The 11,363-nt window shown below is 40.8% G+C and overlaps 1 protein-coding gene across 1 annotated transcript; it reads right to left on the bottom strand.

Annotated features, from left to right (window-relative positions):
• Positions 1–5,980: 5,980 nt before the first annotated feature.
• Positions 5,981–6,799, bottom strand: LOC138908202 (uncharacterized). Its single transcript, XM_070198850.1, has one exon. It carries the CDS (start codon positions 6,797–6,799, stop codon positions 5,981–5,983), a length of 819 nt encoding a protein of 272 aa, XP_070054951.1.
• Positions 6,800–11,363: the final 4,564 nt, after the last annotated feature.

Below are 11,363 nucleotides of genomic sequence, written 5' to 3'. Positions count from 1 at the left end.
TCCATTCATGAGGCTGCCCTTGAGGATGTCCGGGTTAAGTCTCGTAAAGCTCGAGTCACTTGTGGATATGATACCGCTACGCCTCAGGGTGATGAAGAGGATAGGGAAGAGGGTGTGGACCAACTCGATGAGGACGTCTGGTATGAAACCGCTTATCCTCAGGGAGAAGGTGGCGAAACGGGGGCCGATAGGTGTTGTTAGAGCGTGGTCGAACCTAACCTTTTGTTAAATCGTGGCCGAGGGCCGATATGTGTTATTCGTGCGTGGTCGAACTTAACCTTAACATACAAAGGTGTCCTGATAAATGTAAGTTTCTTATTACTTTGATGTTATTGCTCTGGTTACATGGTTGGAGAGATTTATAGATTTTGGGCGTTAGCTGGTGTTCCAGTCCCAGTCCCAGTCCCAGTCTACCTAGTTCATTTATTGTTTGACTTGGAGAGTATTGAGGAGTCGGACAATGAAAGAGAAAAACAGTCTTTCCTTTGCGTACTTCGACTCAAAGTGTTCTCTTATTAACCCCCTTAAAAACCTCCTTGAGAAAACCCTAATGGGACAAAACTCAAGTGAGGGGAAAAGAGTACGACTTGGGGGCACTTCTTCCCCTAGAAGTTGAAGTATTTGAGGTGGCTAATGTTCCAATTTTTCGGTAGTTGCTTTCCTTCCATTGTCTCTAATTGGAACGAACCTTTGTTTGCTTTGGCTGTGATTTTGTACGAGCCATCCTAGTTGGTTCCCAGCTTGCCTTCTCATTGATCTTTGGTCACTTGAGTTTGGGCTTTGAGCACATAGTCCCCGACTTTGAGCGGCCGAATGTTTGCTTTCTTGTTGTAATAGTGTTCTACTTGTTGTTTTTGGGCGACCATCCTTATGTACGCCATATCTCTTCGTTCATCGATTTCGTCGAGTTCGTGCTTTCTACTCTCATCATTACTAGTACCGCTTTCGTGGGAGTACCTTAGGCTCGGTTCTCCGACTTCGACAAGTATCGCTGCCTTGGTCCCATAGACCAAAGATTAAGGCATCTCTCTTGTGCTCGTCTTCAGAGTTGTTCTATATGCCTATAGTACTTCTGGCAGTATCTCTGGCCACAGTCTCAGGGCGCCTTCGAGCTTTTTCTTCATGATGTGTAATATGGATTTGTTGGAGGATTATACCTGATCGTTACCTGATGGGTGATACGGGGTTGAAAGTATCCTCTTAATATGTCATTTCTCGAAGAATTCGATAGTTTTCTTCCCTGTGAACTATGGCTGTACAACAGGACGGGACGGGACGGGACGACATTTAGCCGGGACGGTGGCAGGACGAAACGGGACGGGACAAACGGGGCAAAATGGTAGGCCCATCCCGTCCCGCTAACAAACGGGACGGGACGGGACGGACGGTAGGCCCATCCCGTCCCGCTAACAAACGGGATGGGACGGGACGAGACGGGACGGGTTCGCGGGCCTTAAGTGCCATTTTAAAAAAAAATTATTTAAGCATTGAGTTTGGCAACAGATATTCTTTTGACAATGACTAAGTTTTTAAAGTTTGCAACATCTAGTTTTTTGACTTATTTAATAAATTTAAAAATTAAACAAAAATTAGGAAACTAAGTAAAGAATTATAAAATATTAAAATAAAATACTTGTAATAAAATATTCTAGCAATTATAAATATATAATAGAGTTATAATTTATTTAATATAATTTTAATCCATTAAATAACTAAGTAAGAGTGTAAGACAATTCATAAAATAAATTCAACGCTTAGAGCCTTTTATTTTATTAATAGAACTTTCAAATCTCACATACAAATATAATTCTTTTGAAGAGCACCTAATCTACGCAGCCACCTTCTAGGAAGGGTTCTGTTTGAACTAGGCCTCTTAGTAGCCAATAACAAATTATCATACTAATATTTGTAAGCTCCTATATAACTTCGTTGTAACTTATCTATAATTTCTCTCGGACATTGTTCTGGAATTGGCAATGTTGATTGATGTTCCATGAGTTCCATGCCGTTTTTGCTCCCAGTGCTAAGTATCTCATTATATTCTTCTTCTTCTTCCCTAGTGGTTAATTTTTCAAAACCAAGATTTCTTCTTTCTGAATTAATCCAATCTCTGAATAATACGGAAATCTTTAGGCTGTCCTCCGCTAATGAATGTCTATGATCTCCGATTTGAAATATTGTCGCGCTAAAAGTACTCTCCGATGCTACTGATGATGCTTGAATAGCAAGGATATCTCGGGCCATTATTGAAAGTGTTGGAAAAGCCTTGCCACGCTCCCTCCACTTTTGGTGTGCGCAAATCGTTGCTTACATATTTCACAGGTAGCACGTTAATTGACTTTATCATGTTTAAAAAATTTCCATACAAGTGATGTTTTGGGACGTTCACCCTTAGGCTTACCCCTTACAAGAGGTACAGGGGGTAAAGCTCCGGACCGAGATTGACTCTGAGTTGGAGCTTGTGTTGCGGGACTAGTGGGTGTTTCATCTAATTCTTCTTCCTTATTTTCTTCGTCCTCAATAAAAATATCATTGCCAAATTATCTTTGTAAAGTTTCATGATCTAGTTATTCTCCGAAATTAATATTATAACATGCGGGGTTCGGAAAAATGAAGTTTCATCAACATGAGTCATTTCATCTATATGTTTTCTAATTATAGGAGAAGGGCTAGGATTAGGATTACTACTACTTTCACCTTTACTATTTTTTTTAAAATACGTCAAATACGTTTTTAGGTGACATAATTTAAATACGAAATTAAATTTAAAAAGTTAACACAAAAATTTAAAAAACAATTGAAATACGAAAATAGAACACGTAAAGTAAACACAAAAATTAAGCACTAAAATAATGCGCAAAAAATATATATTAAAATTAGGATATAGAACGAGTGCACCGTGATTAAATATTAAAACTTGAAGAAATTGCGCAAAATATTGCTCCAAATACTTGAAGAATTAATTTGAAGCTTGAAAGTTGCTCCAAAAATTTGTCCAAATACTTAAAACTTATCACTTGATTGCGAGAAAATTGAGAGAATAATATAGATAGAATGTAATAGATTTGAGAGAGAATGATTTATTTTTGTGGAAAGAAATGAAGAAGGATTGGGGTATTTATAGTAGAAAATAGGGCCAAATTATAATTTAATAAACTTAGGGATTATATTAAAATTTTGGGGGTAGGGGTGTTTTTTTTTTGGGGGGGGGGGGGGGGGAGCCAAATATGGCCCTTTTTTGCCGTTGGGAACGACTATTTTTGCAATTATAGTCGTTGCCCAACGGCTATAATTCAAAAAAAGGGACGCGGGACGGGACGAAATGGGAAGGGATAAACGGGACGAAATAGCCATTCCGTCCCATCCCGTGTCCCGTTTAACATGGGCCCATCCCGTTTAAAATTAAGTGGGACGGGACGGGACGTCCCGTCCTGTTGGACAGCCTTACCGTGAACTGGGTCCGTTGTCAAAGCTGAACTCCTTGGGTAGGCAAAATCGACAGATGATGTTCCTCAATATAAAAGTGATTACCTCTTGTTAGCGTATTTGGGCGAACGCTTATACTTCTACCCATTTAGAGAAATATTCATTTAAAACCAAAAGGAATCGTACATTACCTCATCCTAATGGGAGGGGGCCTACAGTGTTTATTCACCATTTGATTAATGGCCATAGAGAGGTAACTCAGTGGAGATGTTCGTCTGCTTGGTAAATTATTGGGGCGTATTTCTGATATTGCTCGTATTTCTTCATGGGCTCTAAGGCATCCTTTTTCATGGTAGGCCAATAGTATCCTACCCGTATGAGACGCCTAACGAGCGCTCTATTGCCAGATTAAGCATCGCAATGGCCTTCATGGACTTCTTCAAGGACGCGCTAGGTTTGGTTTAGGCCCAAACATTTCGCTAAAGGGTCGTTGTATGTCCTCTTATGCAGGTCGTTGTGGAGGAGGCTGTATCTGGCTAGCTGCATTCTCAGATTCTTGACTTTTTTTTTGTTGTTTGGGAGTGCGACATCCTGTAAATAGGCAATAATATGACTGTGCCAGTCCTAAGTTAAGCTTACAGTTCTTACCTCGATTTGTCTAGCGATGAGTTGAGGAGGTGGACTACACTTTTATCCCCGATCATGATGCTTTTGGTAGTTGCGGCCAATTTGGCGAGTCCGTCCGTTTCGGCATTCTGCGCACGCGGGATCTGGTCGAGAAGGCATCCGTCAAACTCGGGCAGTTGCTTACAAATCTCGGTCTAATCTTTTTGCAACCTTTGCTCTTTGATTTGGAAAGTCCACATGACTTGGTTGACTACGATATGGGAATTATAGGAGAGTTTCAACCGCTTCGCCCCATACTTGAGTGCTAGCCTCAATACTATAATTACGGCCACATACTCAGCCTCGTTGTTAGTTATATCCGGAAATCTTATGGACTGGCGAATTACTTTGCCTGTAGGGACCTCGAGTACGAGTCTCAGTCCGGATCCAAAAATGTTGGATATGTCGTAGGTGTATAGGACCCACATATCTTATGTTTGGACGGAATCTTGGACGGGTTCCTTCTCGACTTCAGACACTATCTTTGCACTGAAGTATGAGACGAAGTCACCGAGCACTTGTGACTTTATCATCATTCGCGGCTGATATATGATATCATGCTCGCTTAGCTCGATGGCCCACTTGGCCAGCCTCCCCGATAGCTTAGGTTTATGCAAAATGCCTCTTAGGAGAAATATGGTAACGACCGAAATAGGGTGGCACTGTAAATAGGGTCTAAGCTTTCGTGAAGCTATGACTGGTTCCAAGGCAGTTCTCGAGGTGCGGGTACCTAGTCTCGGTGTCGACGAGTATTTTGCTAATGTAATAGATGGGAGATTGCATACCTTTGCTTTCTCGGATTAGGATTGCACTTACTGCTACTTCGGAGATGGCCAGATAGACGAAGAGATGTCCCCCGAGTTCGGGCTTTAAAAGAAGAGGCGGTGATGAGAGATACATCTTCAGTTCTCGCAGAGCTTGTACGCACTCGGGCGTCCATTCTAGGTCGTTGTCCTTTTTGAGCAAGCTGACAAATTTGTGACATTTGTCGCACGACCTTGAGATGAATCTCGATAAGGCGACGATTCGACCAGTCAACCTTTGGACTTGTTTCTTAGTAGTTAAGAGCTCTGGTATTCCTTTGATAGCTTTTATTTGGTCTGTGTTGACCTCGATCCCCCGTTGTGACACTAAGAAGCCCAAGAACTTTCCAGAGGCTGTGCCAAATGCGTATTTCTCCAGGTTTAGTTTCATTCCGTACCGTCTTAGTATGTCGAAGAATTTATTCAAATGGTCGATATAGTCCTATTCCTTTATGGATTTGACCAGCATGTCGTCGATATATACTTCCATGGTCTTGCCGAGCTGATCTTTGAACATCCTCGTGACCAGTCTTTGATACGTAGCCCTCGCATTCTTCAGTCCAAATGGCATAACCTTATAGCAATATTTTCCTTGGTAGGTGATGAACGTAGTTTTCTTCTTGCCATCTTCTTCCATAAGTATCTGGTTATATCCTGAGTACGCTTCCAAGAAACTTAGCATCTCGTGCGTTCGAGCATGCTTTGTTCAAGACCGTGAAATCCACGCACATCCATTATTTCCCATTTTTCTTTTTGACCATCACTATGTTGGCAATCCATTTGGGGTACTTCGACTCTCTAATGGAGCCATTTTCTAATAGTTTCTCCACCTCTGCGCGGACGGCATTGTTGATGGCAGGATTGAATTTATGTCTGACCTGCCTTACTGTGGTATAACGGGTCGACATTTAATTTGTGTGCGGCGATCTCCCTGAGGATGCCCGGTATATCTGCATGGCTGAAGGCAAATAAATCTGCATTAGTTATTAAGAATTGACTTAATTTACTTGGTTCTCGGAGTTTGCGGCTGATGTAGGAATTTTTGCTACAGTTATTGGGGTCTAATTAAACGGTGTTGAGGTCTTCTATGGCAGAGTCCGCAGCCTCGACCATTTCGGGATCCATAATGAAGTCCATAGTCTCTTCTTGCGTCGACCTCGGCCCTGTTGATTGTTATGCCTCTTTTTCATTGTCTTTTTCTGTTGGGTTATCGTGTTGTCCAAGGCAATGCGGTAGCACTCTCGAGATGTACGTTGTTCTCCGTGTATGCTGAATATCCCCCAAAGTGTTAGGAATTTAACTACTTGGTATAGGATGGAAGGGATATCTCTCATGGGATGTATCCATGGTTGTCCTACTATGGCATTGTACGTGGTGGCCTGGTCCATGATGTAGAATGTCGTCTCTAGCATTACACCACCGATAAAGATGAGGAGTGTAATTTCTCTCGATGTCCGCTCAAATGCATTATTAAAACTGGTTAACGTGATGTAGAGCGACACTATTTTATCCTCGAGTCTCATTTGGGTGAGGACTCGGGGATGGATTATGAAACACGCTCCACTTCCATCGTCCACCATAATATGGTTGACATCAGTATCTAAAATGTGCAAAGTAATGATGAGTGTATCATTATGAGGGATCAAACCATCAGCATTTGATTCGTTGAAGATGATACTTTCTTCGAGTCCGTCACACCATCTGTAGGTGATAGATCGCTTGAGCTTGTGAGTGGAGATGAATATAATGCCGTTAATGGAAGCGTCGCCGCTGCCGCCGATGATTATGTGGATAGTACGAGCTGGTGATGACGGCTTCGGCGGACCTTGGTGTTCACGTCCTCTGGCTAATTTATTCCTCTCATTGTCGCTTATCAGCTCTTTGAGGTGTCCCCGCAACAACATGTTTACAACTTCTTACCTGAGGGTGATGCAACCTTCTATTTTGTGCCCACGTTCCTAGTGGAACTCATGGTGGAACTCATAGAGGGCATCAGATTTTCTAGTGCTCGGATCGGACCTCATCTTCGGCGACCACTTTACCTTCTTTTCGAGTTTCTCCAGATCATAGACTATTTTTGTAGGTGATACACAAAAGTTGCGAGTAGATAATAAGGATGCATACTCTGTCATTTCAGTGAATCCCTATCCTCGGCCTAGATGGGTCTTCTTCATATCAGGGGGAAGGTGGGGCGTGGGCCCTGACGTATGGCTGATGTCTTTCCCTGTTGGGTCGTAAGACCGAGTGATCACTCCTAATGTTGTCTCTTCGTTCTTTTTTGGACTCGGCTTGTAGCGAGGTGAGCCGATGGGTTGGTCTATTGAGGTCATCCTCATCTGCTCGTACTTCAACACATTAAGCATTATGGATCTCGTCCCAAGTGGTTGGAGGATATTTCATCAACCGGCTCAGCAGTTTTCTCGTTTCTCTCGAACCATCTCTACTCAACCCGTTCTAAAAAGTTGTGACTGACATCCCCTCGGACAGGTTCACCAAAGTCATCTTTATCGTATTGGATTGGGTGAGGAAGTCCCTCAGTCCCTTTCCCAAGGACTGCTTGATGGCGAATATGTCGTTTACTCTTGTTTCAACTTTCTTGGCTCCGGCATATGTCGATACGAACTTATCAGCCATTTTCTCAAAAGTTTCTATGGAGCGGACTGGTAGCTGTGAGTACTGTGTTAATGCCCCTCCAGTAAGGGTTCCGCCAAACTTCTTAGCAAAATATAGGACACTTGTTCCTTGGTGAGGTCGTTGCCTTTCACGGAGGTGACCTAATGAGTCACAAGATCTTCGGGATCCGGTTTTCCATCGTATATCCTGAGGTAGGGTGGCATTTTGAAGGTTTTTGGTATGGCATGCGGGGCTGCTTCTTCGTTGTACGACTGCTCTACGAACCTGCCGGCGTCCCTCTTTGGCAATAGCATAGGAGCGCCCGGTATTTTGTCGACTCATTCTTGGTGTTCGTTCTTTGTTTTCATTCTCCATTTCCACCATCCTCTTTAGAACAACGACGAGGGCGCTATCACCTACATTATTAGTAACATTGTGAGCTATACCTGATGTTGAAGGGTGTGGTCGGTTACTTTGTTCGTCTGCTCATTGTACTGTGCAAGCTCTTGCGATTTATGTAGTCGTGCATATAGCAGGCTTGTTGAGCACGCTCGCTAGCGTATCAATCATCCATGCTTCGAGGAGCTTTTTCACGGCCGGTGGCGTCCCTTCTTCTGCGGACGTGGAAGCCCCCTTTCCATCGGGTTTTGTTATATTGTAATGGGGAGGAGTCGACCTCTAGCGCCTAGGGGAGCCAGTTGGTATCACGTCCTCGCCTAGCATTTCACAACTCTCGTTGATATCATTCATGAGGTTGTTATGGAAATCACTTGTTACTTTTGTCCTCTCTCCTTGGTTACCTGCCATATAGGATTTTGTACGTGCAAAAAAAGAGAAAAATCTTGGGGTTTGTGAGGTTAGTGATTTACGTTGTAGATCTAAAGAAAATTAAGAAATCCTCACAGACGGCGCCAAACTGTTTGACCAAAAATATCGATCTTGGTTCAACCAATTACATTTAAATGAATGAGAGTTAATCTTAGTTAAAAATAATATCCTAAATATAAAGTTGTTGGGACCGTAGCAAATAACTAGTATATTTGTCTGGATGGCAGTGAGTATAAGCAATAATAACAATATTCAATGATCCAAAAAGGTGAAGTATGACATTAAATAGTAATAAATAGCAATAAATGACGTCTAAGTAAATAAAACGTGTGAGTCACCCGAAAATGGATGAGATCAGTGGATATTCTTTATGACAATGATGAATAATTGATGAACCTTTAATTACTTAGGTTGTTCTTAGATCATGTGGAAAATGCTAGACATGAATCTTAGTAAAAATATTATTTTTGTGAGCCTGCAATAGGACAAGATTCTCTTTAAAAAGTCAATGTGTTTTCTTACAAATGAATTTCTGTCCTCTATCATTGTATCTTTTTCTATTTATATGAAACATGTTCCTAGAAAACCCTAATAGTATATATGCAGAGAATATCCACTAGAAAATTCTCCTTTATGTCTTATCTTAGTACTAGACGTTCTAACTCTGCCAAATATGCTCAACCTCGACCTCCACCTTGATCCTCGGTGACTTCGCGACCTTGATCTTTGCTGACTCTTCGACCGCATCCTTCATTGCTTTGAAGCTACTTCGCCTCGAGGCCAATCTTTGTGGGGACCTTACTGATAACACGTGCTGGTCGACGATGGCTATAGTAATGCTGACGTGGCTTACCCATATCAAAGATATTTTTGGGTCCATACAATATTGTGGTCATATTTATAAGGAGGTGACATATTTTTGTTATGTAGAACACCCTTCTTATCATTTTGTTAAATTAGTAAGAAATAAAATAGGAAATAAGTATTTTGGGGCAGCCAACCTTTTTATCCTTATCTAAGTAATATATATCTATTTTGTAATACTACTTTCGACAAGCACCTCTCATTTCATTCTTTTATGACAATGAAACCCCAATCCTCTCTCCTTCTTATCTTTAGAGAGATTATACCAAAACACTCCGGGTTCTTCAACTAAGTCAACCATCAAGTATTGTTCTTGTTAAATCACAAGTTGTACCTTTCTATTGTGGTAAGCTACTAAATTATTATGAATATCTTTTTAGATTAATATCTTCTTAGTATTTTAAGTAGTAAATTAGCTTTGTTTCGTAAGTAGCACCCTCCCAAAGAGATTGCTATATGTTTTGGTATCAGAGCTTTAGGTTTGTGATTCTAGGACTATTGTTGTGTCTTGTTAGTGCACTTGTTTCTTGTTAACATGCTTCATTTCGTGTATTGCCTACATGCATCATGTAAATGTCCATAATGCAATGTGATCTCCTTTATGTGGGAATCAAGCTGTGACTTCTTATTCTAATAGACATATGAAATCCACTCGTAAGGGTTCTAATAACTCTTATGCCCAACCTCACTTACATAAAGGTGTGTGAGAATATTTTCATGATCTTAATTTTTCTCGTACTAGTGGATCCGAAGAGAGAAATAATCAGGGTGCAAGAGTTGGTTCACATCCTCATATAATTCATAGTACTCCTCCTACAAACCCTTATTTTTAACAAGTGGCTAATTTATTTTATCACTTGGCCGAAACAATGTCTAATCCTAATGAAGTGAACTTTGAGAAAATGAGAAAAAATGGGTGGAGTTGAGTTTGAAGGCACTGTTGATGCTACTGATGCTGAACAATGACTTAGAGGCATAGAGAGAGTATTTGAGTAATTTGAGTGTTCAAAAGCTGCCAAATTTAAGTATGCAATCTCACTGTTACAAATGGATGGGCAATTGTACCATGCCAAAGCAAAACCTCTGGTGCTTACTTGGGATGATTTTGTCAAATAATTCCATTGAGTATGTCTCACTTGCTTATCGTGACATAAAGAAAAATGAGTTTCTGGATTTAAAGCTAAAGGGTACATCTATTGTTGAATATCAACAAAAGTTTCTCAGGTTTTCTCGTTGTGCTGGAGGTATTATCGATGATGAAAAAGATAAGTGCAGGCGATTCGAATATGGTTTGAATGATTCTATCTGAAAGTCTATAGCGGTCCTTCAACATGAACATTTTTCACTTTATCTTCAGTTTGTTGCACAATCTCACGACCAACCAATTTTCTTTAACCAACTTCACTCCAACATAGAAGAGTTCCATTTCCTCCCATATAAAGCTTCATAAGGAGACATGCATATACTTGATTAGCAGCTATTATTGTTGGCAAATTCTATCAAGGCTAAGTGTTTATCCCAACTACCTTCAAACTCAATAATACACGCTCGAAGCATATATTTTCAAGATTTGCATTATCCTCCCAGACTCGCCGTATGTGTAAGGGTGGAAAGAAGTATGAAAATTCAATCTAGTACGTACACAAAGCTTCTTGCAAGCTTGCCCATAATTTGGATGTAAACCTCTGTTCTCGATCATAAATAATAGAAACATGAACCCCATGCAGCCTCACAATCTCGTTGATGCATAATTCTGCTAAGTGTTCAAGTGAGTACTCCATTATGATTACCAATAAACGAGCACTCTTGCTTAGCTTATCAACTATAACCCAAATTACATCATGATTTCTTTAAGTGCACGGAAGTCCAGAAACAAAGTCCATAGTTATCCTTTTTCATTTTCACTCTAGTATCGACAAGGATTGTAGCAAACCATCAAAGAATAATATTGGTGGAATGGTATGAAGAAAGACATTGCGGCACCTTTGTGAGGGTGCCACTAGTGCAGCTTTTAAGGATGCAGTTTCTACTTTTTTATTTTATTTTTGTATTCAGTACAATTTTTGGTGTTTAGACTTATGAGATTTACGGGACTTTCATGCTGTTTTTTATTTTTTTTAAAATCACATTTTCTATTAAACTTAAGAGCCTAAATCTGCTAAG

This window comes from Nicotiana tomentosiformis, chromosome 3 (genome assembly GCF_000390325.3).
Source record: "Nicotiana tomentosiformis chromosome 3, ASM39032v3, whole genome shotgun sequence".
In the NCBI taxonomy this organism is placed as follows: Eukaryota; Viridiplantae; Streptophyta; class Magnoliopsida; order Solanales; family Solanaceae; genus Nicotiana; species Nicotiana tomentosiformis.
Note: the sequence above shows the minus strand (reverse complement) of the source record. Positions and strands in the feature narration are given on the sequence as shown.